This window comes from Copidosoma floridanum, unplaced genomic scaffold (assembly GCF_036245765.1).
Source record: "Copidosoma floridanum isolate Cflo_tuat_1 unplaced genomic scaffold, Cflo_Japanese_pri ptg000040l, whole genome shotgun sequence".
Classification (NCBI taxonomy): Eukaryota; Metazoa; Arthropoda; class Insecta; order Hymenoptera; family Encyrtidae; genus Copidosoma; species Copidosoma floridanum.
In genome coordinates, this window is record NW_028321917.1 from 7,068,621 (window position 1) to 7,088,844 (window position 20,224).

At 35.6% G+C, this 20,224-nt stretch overlaps 4 protein-coding genes across 9 annotated transcripts; 3 read left to right on the plus strand and 1 right to left on the minus strand.

Moving 5' to 3' along the window:
- Window positions 1-199: 199 nt before the first annotated feature.
- On the plus strand, window positions 200-4,497 carry Amt (Ammonium transporter). Its single transcript, XM_089597826.1, has 12 exons — window positions 200-344; window positions 470-755; window positions 855-1,012; window positions 1,611-1,722; window positions 2,066-2,250; window positions 2,685-2,705; window positions 2,779-2,910; window positions 2,966-3,061; window positions 3,233-3,321; window positions 3,432-3,521; window positions 3,697-3,784; window positions 4,066-4,497. Exons 1-12 carry the CDS (start codon window positions 200-202, stop codon window positions 4,236-4,238), a joined length of 1,575 nt encoding a protein of 524 aa, XP_089453952.1. The 3' UTR covers window positions 4,239-4,497.
- On the minus strand, window positions 3,359-8,593 carry Orc4 (origin recognition complex subunit 4). 4 transcript variants are annotated; one of them, XM_089597828.1, is made up of 6 exons: window positions 8,346-8,593; window positions 7,261-7,495; window positions 6,857-7,183; window positions 6,288-6,779; window positions 6,048-6,197; window positions 3,359-5,964 (listed from the first exon to the last, which is right to left on the minus strand). In XM_089597828.1, exons 2-6 carry the CDS (start codon window positions 7,474-7,476, stop codon window positions 5,803-5,805), a joined length of 1,347 nt encoding a protein of 448 aa, XP_089453954.1. In that variant the 5' UTR covers window positions 7,477-7,495; window positions 8,346-8,593; the 3' UTR covers window positions 3,359-5,802. The 4 variants fall into 4 exon arrangements, with proteins under 4 accessions (XP_089453954.1, XP_089453953.1, XP_089453955.1 ...); XM_089597827.1 differs by having other exon boundaries at window positions 7,261-7,607; XM_089597829.1 differs by having other exon boundaries at window positions 8,520-8,585.
- A 693-nt stretch (window positions 8,594-9,286) lies between these two features.
- mdlc (RING finger protein mdlc) lies at window positions 9,287-10,927 on the plus strand. 3 transcript variants are annotated; one of them, XM_089597807.1, is made up of 6 exons: window positions 9,287-9,467; window positions 9,634-9,719; window positions 9,780-9,977; window positions 10,067-10,283; window positions 10,379-10,571; window positions 10,661-10,927. In XM_089597807.1, the coding sequence occupies exons 1-6, from the start codon at window positions 9,350-9,352 to the stop codon at window positions 10,833-10,835; spliced, it is 987 nt and encodes a 328-aa protein (XP_089453933.1). In that variant the 5' UTR covers window positions 9,287-9,349; the 3' UTR covers window positions 10,836-10,927. The 3 variants fall into 3 exon arrangements, with proteins under 3 accessions (XP_089453933.1, XP_089453932.1, XP_014217383.2); XM_089597806.1 differs by having other exon boundaries at window positions 9,634-9,707; XM_014361897.2 differs by lacking the exon at window positions 9,634-9,719.
- Window positions 10,928-11,482: 555 nt separating this feature from the next.
- Window positions 11,483-18,354, plus strand: LOC106645918 (uncharacterized). Its single transcript, XM_089597835.1, has 7 exons — window positions 11,483-11,749; window positions 12,245-12,345; window positions 12,430-14,871; window positions 14,968-15,307; window positions 15,464-15,855; window positions 17,788-18,226; window positions 18,345-18,354. Exons 3-7 carry the CDS (start codon window positions 12,453-12,455, stop codon window positions 18,352-18,354), a joined length of 3,600 nt encoding a protein of 1,199 aa, XP_089453961.1. The 5' UTR covers window positions 11,483-11,749; window positions 12,245-12,345; window positions 12,430-12,452.
- The last annotated feature ends 1,870 nt before the right edge of the window (window positions 18,355-20,224 follow it).

The window sequence follows — 20,224 nt, forward strand, 5'->3', positions numbered from 1 at the left end:
TGAGACATACTTAAACTTGTACTTCGTGGACCTTAAATAATTAATTTGTTTGTCTCGAGAAGTCACGACATCATACTCTTTACCTTCCGCGTCAGTTGTTTCCCAGAAGTGCATACAAGCGTTGGCTCGATCACCGTGATAAAAAGAAAAAAAAGGTGCCTTTTTCTTGAGTGATAAGCAAAGACAGACAGGCATCATCATGGATTTACAGCAGTACGACGACAATTCAACAATGAATCTCACAGTCACGCCTACCTACTACGTCGCCTCGACTTACCAGCTTACCAAAGAGGACAGCTGCTGGATCGTCTCGAACGCTTTTATTATATTGACGATGCAAACAGGTAACGTGAGCACATACACAACTAGCAATGTCATTAACGATCAAAAACAAAGCCCAAGTCGTCACGTGTGACAACACATACGCAAAGAGAGGGGAAAAAAAAAAGGAAATGTATTTTTCTAAAAGGTTTCGGGATGCTCGAGTCGGGCTGCGTGTCCCTGAAGAACGAGGTCAACATAATGATGAAGAACGTCGTGGACATAGTGCTGGGCGGCCTGACCTACTGGATATTCGGCTTCGGCATAAGCTTCGGGCTCAACGAGCCGAACAACCCGATAGTCGGCTCGGGCGGTTACATGATCGACCCGTCGATCGACGACCCGCTTTTCGGGCCAGTTTGCGCGTCCTTTGTCTTTCAGCTCAGCTTCGCCACCACGGCCACGACCATCGTCAGCGGAGCCATGGCCGAACGGTATATCCTCTAGATACATATACACATCTCTTTTTTTTTTTTAGATGATTATAGTTTTCGGCTCTGAATAAGTATATAATGCTTTGTGTGTGGGCGCAGATGTAACTTCAGGGCCTACTGTCTCTTTTCGTTTCTGAACACCATAGTGTATTGCCTGCCGGCCGGGTGGGTGTGGGGAGACCACGGGTTTTTGAAGAACATCGGCGCCGTCGACATAGCCGGCTCGGGGACTGTTCACCTCGTCGGTGGGGTGTCCGGTAAATCATCGCCGTCGGATGTATATGTATCGGCCTGCACTTGCTTTGTACCGATTTTCTCCTGTTTTTCACCCAGGCTTGTTGAAGTTTTTTTTCTTCCGCTTTGTGGTTACCTACAAAAAATGCCTCCCTCGGGAGTTACAAAGTTGGATATATTATAAAGGCAAAGAGGGCACGCTCTTCCGATCGGTATGAAAACGAACTTTAGATTTTTTGTGCATCAAGGCTTTTCATCGGTGTTATCTTTTTTTTGATGACTTTTTCACCCACTCTAACCATCCATTGTACATGTACATACATATACGTGTAGGAAATAATGCTTACAACTTATATTCAAGTGTCGTACATCGTTACATGTTAGATTCTTCTTTTTTTTTTTTTTTCAAGTGCACATTTACACACGTGAAACGATATAATGGGTGTTATCTACTATGTGTTTGTTGCCTACTTTTTGCGAAACCTATAGTGCACTATATAGCTTATATTCTTTCCATTTTAAATGCCACGGCCACCTTTTTTTTTTTTTTTCTTTCTTTTTTCGCACCCTGCGCACCCAAAGACAAAAATAAAGCGTCTCGTATCGTTTGACAAAGTGCAGCTCTGGCGTGTGCCATAATGCTGGGACCTCGGCTGGGAAGGTACGACCATGGCATTGACCCTCTTCCGCTCGGCTGTCCCGTCAATGCCGTCATGGGTCTCTTTGTCTTGTGGTAATGTATAATATTGGAAACGAGTATATAAATATATTAATCCAAATAAAACACACAATATGAGGGCGGCGTGTATTGCTTATTGCAAAATACAGTTATATGTGATGTGCAATAATAGTATGAATGTAGCGTTAACATAAATAAACTCATCCTGATGAATAACCGAATCGGCGTTTCATCGACTGTTTGTAACCACACGCGTCTACAGTGAATGGCTAAACGTTCACTGGTGATTAATTTTCGGATAGAAAGTATAGGTATACCCGATAAAACGTACCGATCGACGGAATCGGCAAAAATACAGTTGATGGGAAAAAAAAAAAAAAAAAAAAAAAACACACAGGTGGGGCTGGTTGGCTTTCAACAGCGGAAGCACCTACGGAGTGAGCGGCCAGCTCTGGAAGTACGCGGCCCGCGCGGCCTCCTCGACCATCATGGCCAGCATAGGCGGTGGCGTCGTCGGCCTCGGCTTCAGTCTCACCAATCCCAAGGGCATCGACATACTCAGCCAGATAAACGGGATTCTTGGTAACCGGGCTGCAAACTTTTCTTTTCTTTTCTTTTTTTTTTTTTTTTTTTGGGTGTGTGTCTACTTGCTAAAAAATTGCAACAGAGTCGATGAGCAATGTTCGGACTTGGGCACGGGTTCTACCGCGATTTTTTTTTTTTTTTTTTTTTCACAGTGTAGTTTTTTGCCAAAAGCACAATGGATTATTTATGGATTAAAAAAAAAAGTAATTTTGTTTTTCCAATTAAGTACTTCTTACAATGCAGTGCTCAAAAACAATTTTATACAGCAAAAATAATACACTGGTATTAGTGATGGATGAAACGTTTTTCCAGCGGATGGAAATTTCAGGAAAAACACATTTTCTACCAAAGCGTTGAAAAATCCGTAAAATAATTGTGCCCAAGTCTACTGGGAATTTTCGCGTATAGTGATCAAAATGTTTTTGTTGCAGGCTCGCTCGTCGCAGTCACTGGTGAGAACTTTCCAATGCACCATTGAAAAAAATAAAATAAAATAAATAAATTAAAAAAAAAAAAAAAACACAGGTGGCTGCTTCTTGTACCGCGCGTGGGAATCCATCCTCGTGGGGATGATAGGCGGGTTCGTGACGTGTTTCCTCATGCCAATGATCGACAGGATTGGAATCGACGATCCCGTGGGTGCGTCCGCGACTCACGGTACGTATAAAATATACATACGGTACAATTTTCATAAATATATACAACCATACAGGTGCTAGTGGGATCTGGGGTGTCCTCGCGATCGGTTTCTTCGCCGATAATCCATACCCCCTCAACACGACGAGTGGACGAAGTGGCCTGTTCAAAGGTACGAGCATGCACTACATGTGTCACGTGATTGCCGATACACGCGTTTTTCTATACTATTTTCCACGCCCATGGACTGCACCAACCATTTTCGTGAAAACGTACATGTACGAAATAATCGATTGTATACATAAAGAACGAGCGCTAAAAATAGCCACCGTTGCCGGTACAGGTGGAGGATGGGACCTGCTAGGGATTCAAGGTCTGACGGTCGTGGTTCTGTCCGCGTGGAGCTTCGTGTCGTCGGTAATTTTGCTATGGGTAAAGTGAAAGAATACAAAAAAAAAAAAAAAAATGCTTTAAATGCAAAGTATGACGTTTATTGTTGTTATATATGTATATAAATATACCTTGCTTTGATGCGGCTACAGGTGATTGACAAAATCATACCGATAAGAATGAGCGCGCACGAGGAGCTGCTCGGTGCCGATCTCGTCGAGCATCGGATACGACACACGCAAGTGAGCTTCTTTACATTCATTTTTTACTTGCTTATTTACATCGTACAGCGCTCTCTGGTTTTTCGATTAAGTACACGACAGGAATACAATTTTTTTTTTTTTTTTTTTTTCCATCATTTTTTGTTGGTTTTTTTTTTTTTTTTCTTTTTTTCATTTTCATTAAAACACACTACAGATTGGCGTGAGCCGGGCTATGTCTGCCTTTCATCCGGAGGTCAATAAACACAGCTTGTTCAACGTTCCCAACATCGGAACGAATCCAGGTGAGAGGAATGTTTTTATATTTTGCAATACGCGAGCTTTTTCCTCCAATAACCCACAACCAAGCATCCTTACACACTCGATGCACGTCCATTGCCTATACGTATCGTAGAGCTCACAATTTCTGAATTCACTAACTAAAAAACAGTGTTCGAGTGCCCCTGTATAATTTGTTCGGAAATGAGATATTCGCTACAATTGCTTCGTCTCGAAAATTACATGGTATTAATTTACAAAGTACACTCCCCGAGATCGTGACTGACTGTTAATCGTGTGTCGATAGGTCACGAGTCGTTTCTCAAAAAGTTCATTCGCGTCAAGCGTCTGAACAAGTTGAAAATCTTTCGCACCTCGACTCTGGTCGAGAAGAAGGACACCACGCCGGATAAAAAACTACGAATCTCGACGGTCGCTTCGATGAAGCCTGACTCGCCCAAAGCAGCATGGACCCAGTGAACGTTTCCGACTCATCGATTCACAGCTGTACACTGTATGGGCAATGCTTTTACGTATATTATACTTCTTATGACTATTGTTATTATACTTTATTGCCTTGTCCGAGGATATCAATACAAGTAAATATCCTCGAACAAGTTACTCTTATAATTATGATTGAACTTCACTAGAAGGTCGTTTAATCATCAATTATCGTTATAATTTGTCTAAACACTCAAGAGTTGTGCGATCGCTATAATACTTCAACTGGTTTTGTGCTACAAGCCTATATATATATTATATATATATATAAATGTACTTATCTAAGAGTGATATGAATCCTCATTAGACGTAAATAAATAGATCAATTGGTATAAATACGTATTTACAATTTTTGGACGAATAAACGAGTTATACAATAATTTGTGGACATTTTTTTTCTTCCTCCGCACATAATTGTCAATATTTTTTTTTTTTTTTTTTTTTTTACTACACGTTGCAATATTATAATCATAACTCTAGGTGGGCAAAATTAAATGCTTTTCAAAGGTCCTACTATCTACCATCGAAAACATGTTACAATAGAGTAGTTTGCGCGAGCGAAACTGGACGTTTTGAATCATTACGACAGAGCCAACTCTGAGACTTCGTGGTAAGGTTTTTTTTTTGTTACAATTGTATCCTACTGAAGGAACTTGTCCGTGCAATTTCTATTAACTGTTAATACACGGACATGCACTCACTCACGCACACGCGAATTATTGTATTGTATGTTGTTGTTTATCGAACTAGACTTTTGGCAGGTTTGGTGATACATTATTTACAAATTCACGGTAAGTATTTATTGGTTTTTCAAAGAGAGACTAAATTGATATAGCGCTATTGAAAAATAATGCATTCAGAAAAATCCTTCCTGTATTTGAGTTTACTTGTAAAGCAGTAAATATATTGTTGCATTTAACGTTATTTTTCAAACCTTGACTTTCGCACAATGAATATTTAATTTTTTAATCAAATATATAAATAGATGTCTAGTATTCGTGCAAACGAGTATGCACTTTTTTTACTAACAAGCCACGACATTGTTTAGTTATCGACAAAATTTCGAAACAGCTTTACAAACTCATTGGTTTGAAAAAGTTTTTAAACCATACAAACAATGAAAGTATGCAATGGAGTCATTTATCTACAAAATAAACAGATTCAATATGCAAGGAATAAATTTTTAACTACCTTATCCTGTGACAATAGTACTATTTTTCTTTGAAAAATGGACGCACACACACTTTTATACCTATGATTTCAACACCTTTGGGGCAATACGAGTTTTATATCATAAGTCTCATGGTACATTACTAGCCTCTAAGGTATTGAATACGTAAATATTATGGCACTGATACTTCTATTAAAAATGCATTTGCATTGCATTGCATTTATTTAAGAAATAAAAAATTATTTGTGAATGAGGAATGCATATTTCTCCATTTTAAAAGTAATTATGAGCGAAATCAGAGTTATATATTGCTCTCCGAAATTTCTTAATATATTTAATTAGATTTCTTGATGGATTTTTTTTTTTTTTTTTTTATATTATGCTACTGTCAGCCCATTGCAAAATTTCTGTTGGTAAATTTTCATGATTTTTCACAGCATCCATAACTTGTTCAGATGACAATGCGAATTTGTAATTTTGATGCTCTTTTTCGATTCTTTGAGATTTACCTACTGGTGTGATTAATTCTAAATTCTAAGAAGAAAAAAAATAAATAAATAAACAACCGTTAATTTAGCATAAAGTTTTAATGAATAAATAACTATAAGCAAGCTTACCTTTATATGCTCGAATGCTTTCATGATCACTGGTCTTTGGACAGCCTCAATCGGAGAATTATTTGCAAACTTTGAATAATGGGTCAAGATTTTTTCAAAATTAAATGGTTCCCCATCATAAATTTCTGTTTCATGCTTCATAGCTATTATCTAAGTGAAATTAAAATAAAAATAAACTTAGTTGAGTTTTCAGTTTAAAAAAATATAATCGATTGCATTGATAAACATCACGTTATATACCAGGCACATTTCCAAGGTAGATAATCCTTCCAGCATCAGTAGTTTTTCGTCTTGTGTAAACATTTGACTTGCTTTAACAAAATCATTGACATCTAACGACTGATGATTTGAGCAAAGAGACGAAATAGCCACTGCTAAAAAATTTCTAAATTCTCTCTCGGATGAATTTTCTCGATACATTTGCTTCAACAGCTTTTTGATTTTCGGATTTCCTGCTAGATCTTTGATTTCCCTGTTCCACGCAGCACAAAACTTTGGACTTATGTTGCAAACTTGATTTGCTTCCTCTATTTCATTAACGTTTTCATCATTGGGCAAACTGAGTAAATGCTGAAAGAGTTCCTGACGCTCTTCGATGGCAGAAGTCTCCGAGTTTGATGTAATATAAGAGTGGAGAAAAATTTGTCGGTGTGAAAACCTAGACTTGACTCTTTTTTCTAACAATTCTATCACGTCTAATCTAGAAGTTATCCCAATTACACAGATAGGAGCCTAGAATAAACAGAAAATTTTGTTTTGAATAAATTTCTTTATAGTCAACCTAATAGTACATTAGAATTTTTATTTACTTGAGCAGATTGAGCTACATCAAAAAGATTGTACAGCAGAGTTTGATTGTGATGTCCACAAAACAAATCAAACTCATCCAAAATAAATATTATCGGTTGTGAGTTTTTTTTGTCTCCTGATTTTAAACATTCCAATAAAAAACTCAAATTCTCAGCAAATGTACCAAAAACTTTGTCACCAACAACATTTTCAAGCTGCATCTGCCTTGTCGCATCTTTCAATGCTAATTTGTCGTCTGTATGAACCAGACCATTTAAATTTATTATTAGAGCGTTATCTTGAAAATTTTTGGAACGAGACAACTCCCTCAGTACGCTGTTGATGAGCTAAGGAGAGTAAAAATAAAACGAATCAATTAACATTCATTTCGACAAACTAGGAAACGATAGAATCAAATCCTTACTGTTGTTTTTCCACATCCTCTTGGACCAATCAGCAGCACAGAGTTACTTTCGCCCATATCGACTGTACGTTTGACCAAATCAAGTACATGAAGACGCTCCTGAACGTGATGCCTGAACTTTGTTTCCGGACACATGATTTTCTTTTTCAAGTACTTCCTTGTCAGCATAGGCTTGCTGTCCTCTTCGAATGAAATGTCCATACTTTTCTTACTCATTTTGCTCTTGTATTACTTTCTGTTTCGCAACAAAATGTTTATTATTCAAAGCAATCAACCAACACCAGCTAGTTGGGAAGCTTTTTGTTATTGCTTGATCAAAGATTTCTACGTACACCAGAACATAACTACTAAAGAAAAATAAAAAAGAAATAAACAGAAAAATCCAAGCAATGCTAAAAGCACATGACGGCCAAAGCAATATTTATAAGCTAATAACGATCTTCCAAAAAATGTAGATCAAAACAACGGATGAAAGACCAACGAACAGTGTGCAAAACAGCAGCAATTCCATTAGTCGAACAGTTTACCCTTAAAAATATAAATGTCCATAAGCCTTGACAACAGCCTTACACAAAAAGAACACAGTACACGTATAAATCATTGATTAACTTGGTTTTTCAATAATACAACGATAAGCAAAAGCAAAACAAACAAAAATCAAAACGACAATACAGCACCCAAAGCACCTCGGACACTTGTGATTAGTAATAGGTAAGTCTCAACGTAACCAACAACACGAGCGTTATCATATCATCGACTCCAAAAATAAGTATCTTGGCACACTCCAGTTCCCCGCATTGACGTTCGATTTCTTCCGCAGAGAAGAAGCGAGTGTGTGCAATGCAACTGTATATGAGTTTATATGACGTTTACGGGAAACACTATACGTATGTAGACTAGACACACATGTATACTTGATACTGAAGGTAATAAATATGATGTGGCTGTATACATCAGAGAGAGAGCCACCCCCAACCCCCAACCCCCAACAGCTTCGACGACGTCGGTCAGACCGGCCCCCCTCACAAACACATTACTTGTTAGCAGGAAAAAAACTGTACTTGAGTTTGAGTGTATAAACTTACCAGGCTGAGTATTTTGTCGTGTATCTTCGTATGGAAAAAAACCCCTGTATGTCGAATACAACAACAACAAAAAGCAGTTGGCCAGACATTTAATTAACCAAACAGGGAAAGCTAAAAACTCATGCCTACAAAGTCAAAATCAGAAATGAGAAAAGGGAAGAAATCAAATAAGACGCAAGAAGAAGGACATGCGTCCTGTACGCGCGTGAAATTTCAGTGACGACAGCATCGGCACTTCCTGCAGCACATTTGTAAATTTCCGTAAATACACTATATACTTCTGCTGCGGGTGCTTTAAAAACCCTCTGTGTGCGTGTGTGTGTGTGTGTGTGTGGGATGTAGCCCAGTAGCCATCAGCATAGTCAAGGGGGAGGGGAATAGTGATCCAGTCCAGAAGTGATCGCGATCAGCCGCGGCTGCATCGCACAAGCATAGACGTGACTCAAAAAAATGCGGGGTGAGCTTGCAAAACTTGCGATGGATAAACAAACTCGGTTGCCTATATTGTGAATTCATTCAAGTTTTGATCTTGCAAATGATTATATTAGGTAGCTGTACGATTATGAGCATAATATCTAGCATAATATTTGTCATTTAATGAGCTGTGTTTCACCATCACGAAAAAAAGCTCACTAATCCTCTTGAAATGATTGTATGAATGTAAGTACTAGTAATTGAGTTTAACATACGGTAGTTTGTGAGTTCAAGGATTAAAAACAGAATTGGGAAAAAATAAGAAATTTGAGGAATTAGTTTGAGATGAAGTCGGGCGCGTTCGAAAATTACCGGTCGTTTAATCATTCGTTCCAAAAATGTACAGGAAATTTGTTTCTGAAGTAATATTTTGGAACGAACGATCCAAGTAGGTAATGAACGGTAATTTTAGAACACGCCCGTGTCATGCAAGGAACAATGGAACAAATGTAAAAGAACTTAAAGAACAGCTATGAAAATACGCCTTTAGCTTTGTTTACAAAACAAATCAAAGTAAATTAGTTGCAGAAATGGGAGACGAGAAAAATAACGATGTTGCTAAAGAAGGAGGTGACACATGCAAGTTTGTATTTAAAAAACGCTTGGCACGTAAACAAACAGCTAGACAGCGTAATAAGTCTGATAATGGTACAGTATCACACACCAATTAATGTAATGACAAAAGTGCAGGTTATGTTTATGTATCTTCTGCAAGTTGACGTTTTTCTTTTTAATTTTTAACTATTAAATTCTTCATTTTGTTGGACTTATTGGATTGAAAATATTTGTTTTAAATTCCTACATTTTATTTTAGAAAATAGCGATGATGAAACTACGATTTATCAGAAGGCGAAAAAGCAAGACTTTTTAAATCCCATGGTCCAAAGAGTTAGTATGCTTGTTATCACTTATAAGATGAATTACGAAAATTGGATTATGCAAAAGTTTTATTTTTAACAGTCAAGTAACAAAAGACAAAAGAAACAAGAGAGCGACGATGATAGTAGCGATGAAGATGTTATGGTATCATACAGAAGTAAAAGAGCTGCAATCCCAGCTGGTCCAAGTGATCAAGGTGCCACATCAACATTAGAAACAGAAACAAATTTCGACAAAGATGCACAAGCAATATTTGAAAAAGCTCAGAAAATCAATGAGGTACTCCTGCTTTTTTCATTATTCCAAAGATCACTAGCTGTCAGTATCAATTTCATTGGTTCTATCTTTAGTAATGTTCATTTTTATAGGAACTGGAGGGCAAGGCGGATGACAAGATCTACAGGGGCATAAACAATTATGCTCAATATTACAAAAAAAAAGACACCGCAGCTGGCAATGCATCTAGTGGTATGGTTAGAAAAGGGCCCATAAGAGCTCCAACTAATTTGAGAGCAACTGTGAGGTGGGATTATCAACCAGATATATGCAAAGACTACAAAGAAACCGGTTTCTGCGGTTTTGGAGGTATGTATGCATAATATGTAAAAACACTTATGGACATCTTAAGAAAATATGCTTCAAAAAAGATTTTGGTGATCTAATAAACATTTCTTCTTTAGACAGTTGTAAGTTTCTTCACGACCGATCGGACTACAAATTAGGTTGGCAATTGGAACGCGAGGCAACAACTAATTCACAAGACCTCAGTGGTGATGAAGATGACACAAAGTATGAGATTAACAGTGATGAAGAACAACTTCCATTTAAATGTTTTATATGCAGAAATACGTTCCAAGATCCAATAGTGACAAAGTAAGAAAAATTTAAATTTTTTGCACAACACAATACCCTTAACAATAATTATAGTTTCACACATCTTCTGGTGTTATTTTCTTTTTTAGGTGCAAACACTACTTTTGTGAAAAATGCGCTCTTAAACATTACAAAAAGAGCACTAGGTGCTACATTTGTAATGCTCAGACAAACGGTGTGTTCAATCCTGCGAAAGAAGTCATTAAAAAAATGGAAGCTGAACAGATTGAAAGTAAAGAAGATACGCCTTCCGATTATGAATGATGTATCTAATAACTTTTATCTGAAGTCAATATTAAATTAATACAAAATAAGTGAGGGGGGGGTGACTTCAAAAAGAGAGATTTATTATGAAGATGACAATCTCTATAGCTAAATAAATAATAAATTGATACATACTGATAAGTTGTAAATAAAACTGATTTCTAAAACATATGCTGAAATCTTTCTTCATTGACCGTATCTTACGCATTTAATAATTTATAATAATTTATATTAAAAAATTAATAACTTACAAAACTATGTAAATCAAAGTGTTAGGCAACGATGGCAGTGGCAAGAAAAACCAGCTTATGATTTGTGAAAAATATTCTAATATGAAATGTAATATTTGAAATCAGCGCGTAAAAAGGATTCCCATCGATTTTCGGACAGCCCGACTATCGGTAGATGTACTGTGGCACTTTGGCCAGTTTGGCCATTGGCCTGTCTCGGTTCTCGCCTTCTCGGTGTGATTGTAAGTGTGTATATATATGTTATGCAATATGCATGGCATGGTATGCATTGCATACTTTAAAAATCAATAATAATAATAATTTTTTTATTTTGACGATGAGTAAGTAAGTACGACACATCAAATAAATACATGGAGTTAATAATTAATTTGTACATCCGAAATCAACAACCATCGATGTATAGTTATTTTGTCCATCATCAGATAACCGGACATTCGGACAGTATCCCCAGTATGTCTTAACGTGTTTGAACAGTTTGATTCAGAACTTTATTTTATTTGAGGTTAATTAGTGACTGCGGTATCAATTAAAAAATATTGTAACACTTCTTTTGTTTTAAGAATAAAACATAATAAAAGTTTGCAGTATTTGCACAGCCATGACGTTTTAGCAAAAATAGTTTGCCGAATAAATTGGCGGTTTGGGAGATTAGCCACAAATTTCGTAAGTAATAAGTTTAATTAATTAACTATGTTATGTTCCCCCTCCTTCCCCGATATACGCAGTTATAAAATACACAAGTAGTTTTGAAAAATAAAATGATAAAATTCAATTAAATTACAATTGCAGACAAAATTTTTCTTTCCCTTAATTTTTTTACAATCACCATCTCAGATTATTATAATTACGTGGATTTAGTGCCAATAGACACAACGTATAATGTTTAAGTACATGTACCTTTGAAAAACTGCTGTTTTTTTATGATGGTCAAATTATATGACTGCGTTACGTACTTTTTAAACGATTCATAACGAAAATGGAAAAAATTGAAATAAACAGTGAGTGAATGTCAAATGCTGTTTTAAAGTAAATCTCAGTTTTTAAGTACATTCTTTTTTTTTCAAACGTTTCGTCAAAACCGGGACATGTCTGATCACCCCCAGCTTTAATTGAATTTGTTTTGCGATCTTTATGTTTGATTATCATCCTTACAAATAGGTAGAGTACGGAAAAATTGACTCTGTCTGCACTAGTTGAATAACTTTTTTGAGTATGAGATGAGAAGAAATAAAGACACAACAATAGCAGCAGTGAATTAAGTAAGCAAGTTTTGTAAATTTTTGCTTGTACGCAGTATGTCTTTCTATGAAATAATATATAATCTGTAACTCTCCTGATTTTAGATGTTTCTTATGTATTTAAAGTCATGTCTTTGGTAGTAAATACAGACAAGAGTTACGTGAAATTAGCCCAGTTGAATTGGGCTACTCATACATTCTATGTAGACAGTATTAAAGCTTTTCTTGAGACTGGTTTTGATATTAATTACGTATTATCATTTGATAGCAAAACTCATCACGATGAGGCCAACAAATGGTCAGGCTGCACAGCCTTACACTTTGCTGTTGAAAAGAAAGCCAAAGTTCGTGCTTCTATAATAAAAGTGTTCTTAGAGAAAAAGGCAGATTTCATTTGCCAGAACTCCAAAGGCTTTACACCTTTGCGCTTTGCTCTTGAAACAGAACTTGTATCTGATGAAAATGACATTCATAGTACAAGCAAATCATTATTCAGAGCTCTTTTGTCTGCGCATACCAAGTTTAAAAATGTGACAAATCCATGCTGCAATAATGGAATATCTCATCTACACATGGCTTGTTTAGCAGACAGTTTAGACGTTGTTAAATTCTTCTTGGATGCTGGTATGTCAGTTAATGAAGCCATAAATTTTAACTCCCGCATTTTTCCCGGGTATACGTGCCTACATCTGGCCACCAAAAGTGAAAATAAAAAAATGGTTGAAATGCTTTTGAAATATGGTGCAGATATTACGAGTTTAAATGCTTCTGGTTTGAGTCCATTGCATTTATTGATAATAGAACAAATCAAATACATCTCACAGCCAACGAGTCAAGCAATAAAAGATAAAAGGTTACTTAATATTGAAAACATAATTGACGTCATATTGCAATCATGCAAGGATGGTACGAGCTTACCGGATTGTATCAACCTGACAAAGTTGCACATTTACTGTATAAGGATCCAAAGTTTTAAATCTGAAGATTTGAAAGAAATGTTGACTAATTATGTTGATCTCAATGCTCCTACTAATTTTGACGCTGCAATGTATCCAGGGTCCACACCGTTGCACTTTGCTGCACGTTGTAATCTTCAAGCAGTGATGATACTGTCCAGAAATGGAGCGAATCTTCTTGCTGAAGATGCCAATGGCGTTACACCGTTTGATATATGCCTCAAAAAATGCACTCTCGATGATTTGATTAACATCATAAATACTCAGGAAGAACTTAGATCCATAAAATTCAATGATAAAGACTACTTGATAGATTTCATTGCTGCATTTCGAACTCAAAGTTCATTGTATAGTTATTTAAGAAATCGTAAAATTAACACCGCAATTCCTGATACATCACCACTCTGGCCTGGGTGCACATTGCTGCACATTGCTGTTATGTGCCAACATCAGTATGACGCTAATCGTATCGAAATAGTACTCAGTCATGAGCCAGACATGACTATTCGAGATTCTAAAAACATGACGGCTCTCCACGTTGTCTATCGCCTAAAAAAGATATCACATGTGACCGAAGTACTGAGATCATATTCCCCATTTCTTGTCAATCCAGTAAACAATCAAAATCTATCTCACGCTCATATAGCTGCTTTGCTTGACCGTCCTAACATTACACGTAATTTGTTGGACAATCAATGTGCTGACACCCTCAATTTACGCTTACAAGCTGGCACATATTGGCAATTCAGTAAAAAGATTGATAAATCCAAACTAGATGTGATAATACCTTCCGACTCAACATTTTTCCATTTTGCGGTAGCCATTCGATCAAACGAATTAATCAAATATTTGATCAAAAAGGATGCGGATCCTTATCTTCTAGATGCTGAAGGTCTAACATGGATTCACCGTGCGTTTGTAAGTGAGCATTTTGCACAATTCAAATCGTTATTTTGGTCAAATGAAAAGTTACTGCAGTCAAATCCAGTGGCTCCAGGTGAATTGTCCCACTTTCACATGGCCTGTTACTGTGGAAATTTGCAATCAGTTGCGGCTTTGCTTTCAATGACGCCTAACATCAATGAGCCAATCACCAGTGATCTGATGAATTGTATTAAAAAACTTCCCAGTTACGTTTGCTTGGGGGACACTCCGTTACATTTGGCAGCCAGAGCTAACTCCACGGAAGTAATAGACTTTCTGTTAAAAAACGGTGCAAAGATTAAAGCAGAAAATGAAAAAGGTCTGAACCCATTCCACACAGCTTTGATAATGTCAAGATCCGAGGTGGTTGTCAATCTTTTGAAGTCGAAATTCGAAAAGAAAAAGAAGTGGACCGATGAGACGGGATTAATGCACTTGCATGTCGCGTGTGCTTTAAAGGACGATGTTCTCGTAAAAGCTCTCTTGAAAAGTGGACAAAATGTCAATGGCCGAATTAAAAATAATTCACCAATATGGCCAGGCGAGGCTCCGCTCAATATTTTGGTGAAAAATGAGTACCCTGAGGACGATTCCATTGTCAAGATTTTACTTGATCACATTATAAAAAATATGAAACATGAAACTTCAGGCGCTGAAAAATCTCATGGTAATGTATACAAGAAATTTTTACAATAAGATTAAATCCAATAAAATTAATTGTAATGTATCATAATAATTGATCTTTGATTTATTTTTAATCCAGCATCGCCAAAGCGGCGCAAAGTGTCTTCTCTGAGTGACAAAAGTTTTATTATAGAAAAAAATGGACTGAGCGCTTTTCATGTAAGCTGCATGGGAACAGACGCAAACATTGTTGAAAGTTTCTTGAAGTTTGGCGTTAATATTAACGCAACTACCGACTATTTTTCCACCCTCAACGCTGGTTACACCCCCTTACATTTTGCAGTAGAATATGGCAGTGAAAGTGTGGTTGAGATGCTTTTAAAGTATGGAGCCGATGTTAACATCGAGAATAGAGATGGTTATACACCTGTGCATTTGGCTGTCTCGGCAAGATTAGACTTTATCAAAATATTTTTCAGGTATATGCAAGCTGCAATAATTTTTATGAATTTTATTCACTTTAAACTATCTGAAAACTTCTTCCGTTTAATATCCTGAGTTGCATGTGATATTTCGATGGTTACTAATGATGTGTAATTATTTTGTTAATGTGCCAATTTTTATTTTTCAACTAGAAATCATGAATTGAACATGGGAAGGAAAACTATATTTAATCAGACAGCCATCGATATACTCCTAGAAAATAAAAATGCATTCACGTATAACAGCTCTGTAGAGTATATCCTTGAAATGTTGAGACATCAGGCAGCAGACAATATCAGTTTTTTTACCAAACTCAATCTAGTGGATCGATTACTCCAAAATTTTACCGGATCCTCTTTGGAATCGTTAATTCGAGCCATACCCAAGTTATCTGCATTAGATAATAAACGATGCTCTGTCCTTCATCACATATTTATGGCTGATCTACCAAATAACATGAATAATAATCGTGATGGCTTGGTTAACATTATTGAGATACTATTGAAGGCTGGCAAATTGGACCTTAATCAGCAGGATAGAAACGGTGAGCCAATACTTTTCATTTGTTCATTAGCACATTTTTGTTGTTTCCAAACAAACACTTGATTACTTTTCAAGCACGCTTTTATTAATTGCTTGTGTAAATTTACCTTGTTTTCCTTTAAAACTAAACAAAGTGAATTAATATTTACTTTACAAAATTTTTTAATTTCTAAAGACTTACATAAAATATGAAAGGTTAAAGGTTGAAATGCTTCACAATGTCTATCCAGCCAAATTTCCAGAAAACTACGGTATTACCTTAGTCAAGCTCACCAAACTTGTGAAATTTTTTGAGAGCAAAAACGTTGGAAAATAGCATTTTTTTTTATTTATTATCATATGACAGTACAGTAGTTGTGTTTAAACTCACAGTACTAAAAGCAAACAGGAATTTTTAATACTCAGCTTTTTGTAGTAACATGTATCACTTATTACCGACGCTTCAGAGCAACTAGTGTGAAAAATCGATTTAGTTTGAACTCTGAGCAATCACCATCACAGCCAGAGAAAAAATTTGGGTTTTCATGTATCCTTCCAAATTTTGCTTTTAAAAACGTTTTTGTCTTAGCCCAAAAGTCCTTATTATGGTAGACAATAATACGTTGCTATAAAAAGCTTTAGTCAAAAATTCCTGCTTGCTGAATAATTTGGACTGTCCCTTGCTGCGCGCTTTGAAAAATCACGCCCTCACAGCGTAATTAACCAATAAGTATTTCACCGCTTTTCTAGAAAAATTTTCTACTTTTCGATACCTTATTCCTTCTATCTTATGCCTGAAACTGCCAGTGACCAACCTACATTAAAACAATCAGAAGCAATTGAGTACACGGAGAAGAAAACCACAGTAAACTTTACCGTGAAACTACAGTGATGCTGGGACGTAGGAATTTTTACGTTGGTTAATTACTTTTGTAATAGTGTTTGAACATGTTTGTTCTCAATCGCAATCTTCTGCACCAAAACTTTTGGACGTTCCAATAGTTGGTTGTAATCTTGTTGTCACCACAGAAAGTTGTTTAGATATTAAATCATGAGTTCTTAGATACGTGAACTTTTTTTTAATCACTGGTTATAACGCTCATTGATATTTGAAAATCATTCGAGGAGACGGGCGTTTTGACATCACTTTAGCTCCTGATCTTATGGAGACTTTTGGACTTTACGCCGCCAATGACAACTCAAACTTTTTTATCAGATCAGAGTATCTTTTTAAAAGAGTAATATTCGAAAATCGAAATCTTCAAAACTACCATTTATAAAGAGTAATTTTGCGATTTTACTACTTTAAAAAGAGTAATATCGAGGAATTACTCTTTCTAGCGTCCATTTATACTCTTTTGTATTTTTCAATCTCTGTGTCTGAATAACACGAAAAAATAGTGGTTTTCGCACTAAAGGAGCATGTCTACTAGGACAACACAATGTGATTGCCCTGGTCGGATGCGCCATAAATAGATGTGGACCCTGGTTTGCCCTACGGAAAGTAAAGCAAACGTTACAAAAACGTCGAGGTAGAAAAAATAAACTTTCCCGTAGACGTGAAAATGGTTGCTTCGACTCATTAAACTTTATGCAATGTCTATGAACTGTTTGAGAATATTTTTGTCATTGAAAAAAGTTTTTTTTTTTTGTTATAAAGAACGGGAGTGACCCCAATAAATACATAAGTTCATTAGTACATACAGGTAACAAATAAGTGAGTAGGTGCTGGAGCACAATATGAAATAAAATGAAACGTATACACAATTGAAATAATTAAAATAATCATTAACGCATTAAGTAGTTAGTGAAAAAATAATATTGTAAATTCAAAAAGTAAACGTTAACATACATAAAATATAAAATTCATTATACAGGAGAAGATATCCATAGGTCAATTAAGTAATTACAAGTTCTTTAAATGTTGAATTTACGTGTTGCTTTCTTTTGACAGGAAAAACACCTTTCCATCATGCGATGACTGCAAATAACAGAGCATTGAAAATTGAAGCATTATTGTTGATCGGAGCTGACATAAATGTCACTGACAACCAGGGAAATACTCCATACACGTATTGCTTTGAAGAAAGAGCTTATGTAGACCAGATTTTGATTAACATGCTGCAGAATCACGTACTTAAAATACAATCCGCTGGCTTATATCTTCATCCTGTGAACAAGAAGTATTTGATGGAGCAAAGAAACTCGAGTAAAAAACGTTTTGTGATTAACAACACAATGAACAGAGTAGTTGATGAATCCCTGCAACTACGTGTACGGGATCTTCTCACTGAAAAAATTGTGATGAAGTTTATGTCCCTGTCCCTCTCCAAACAAGAATCAATTCTGAAGATTTTGAAATCTCAAGCATTGCACCATGAATTCATCGAATGGTCTCCTATATTCAGTTGGCAGTACAGAAGAATCTTGGAAAGAAGAAGTCTACGGAAATTTGTAATTAATGCGTTGTATAATATTTTTGACCAAAAGCTTCCAGAACTCTGTTTGCAGTCTGTCGTAGTGCATTTAAGTACTGCTCATTGGAGAATTTTGATAAAATGAAGACTTTGTTTTGTTTTTTTTGTTCTATTTATTTGTTTGTTTATTTGTGTGCCTGAGAATCAAGGGCGTGAAAACACATTACGTACATAGACGATACTTATCTGTTAATAGGTATATGTTGAAAACAACATCTTGTGTTACACAGATTTTTATGTTATTTATTTATTTTTTTTTTCATTATAAAAACATCAAAAATATTTTTGTAATTAAATTTTTTTTTTTTATGCCACTTAATTATTTGATAAAAAAATTTTGCTTTAATTAAAAAACCGCTGTTAATGTATTCATCCAAGCTTTTTCATTTATACATGTTAAATTTCTTAATAAATTTTTGTTACACTTTAATCAGTTAAACTAAAAAACATTAAATTTTTATAACAGTTTTTGTTGTCATACATAATTTAATACTATGATTCCCGTTTTTTTCATAATTTATACAGAAACCAGATTTTTTTAGTTTACTGATAAAAATGTGTATTTATTGATTAAAAGAAAAAAGTTTTTTTATTTTTACCTTTTTAATCATGACTTGGGCAAATATCCAGAAACAAAAAAATAGGCCAAGGTTTATTTGAATCAGTCAAAGGAATCCTGAGAAATGACTGATTGCACACAACATTTTTGACAAAGTACTCTACTTTGATTCTAGATCCGTTGCAAAATTTTGCGTTTACGTGCATTGAGAAATAAATGTTTGTTAATGTGTTTCTTCGGGGTATAAGTTAAAAACTAATTGAATTGAAATGAAATACAATTAAAGCTCGATAAAAAAATTTTTTTCCCCAATTTTCTTAAGATATTTTAACATAAATGCGATGTAAGTGACGTCACAAAAAAAAAACTTTTTTTTTTCATCACAGCTGTGCTGATCAGCGTCGAACAAAGTAACAAGAGACGTATAACAAACAACAAACATTCAACCCGAAAATTTAGGAGGATGAGGGTACATAATTACTAAGGTAGTTGGTAGAGGTACAGTAAAAAAACAAAAAGTCTTTAAACAACTTACGTAACGTTAATCATATAAATATTCGATATCTGTAGTGGAGTATGAAACAAAACGTCTTTTATTGTTTACCTATAAATAAAATAAAGAAACGTTGCGTTTAATGTTAAATTAGTAAGGTGTAAAAGTTGGCTTTCACCCCTAAAGGAGAACCGTACTGGTACACACGGCGTAATTGGGAGCGACAGAAATGGAATCGTTTATCGAAAATAAGTGGAGAGCAGAGACATATGCTCGTTAAACCGACTAATTTGACGATTCACACCCAATCAAGGCTTCAAACGCCGCTTCTGGCTCTCGGCTTGATTGCGTGGCCGTGTATATACAAATTGATACCCCATCAAGCTTGGATTATTAAAACCTGCACACGTTCGCTAGTTCATTCAATAGGTATTACACCCTCGATGAAATTTTCAAACATATGTTCCAACTACACGAGCTCTCATCGCAAATTGGCTTCGTTTGCGCCGTAAAAGAATTTTTTTTTTTTTTTTTCAAATTTCTCTCTGCATTGTAAGCCTCTCTAAATTAAATTAATCGGAGCGTACCCTACATTATTACATACACTTTGGCTTATTTTCAGTGCTTTTATAAACTCGTCGTCGATCGAATCACGCCATCCTCTGTACTAATTAATTGGAAAAAAAGATACGATGATGTCTCCCATGTTACAACAAAAAAGAGAACTCGGTATATATATATATGTAGGAGGAAAACAAAAGATTCGATCAGCGAAGCAAAAAAAAAAAGCTTCGTAGAGCGTAATAATGTTATTGGTACAAAAATAAAATGAAAGCACAGTACATATATAAATCAGATAAAA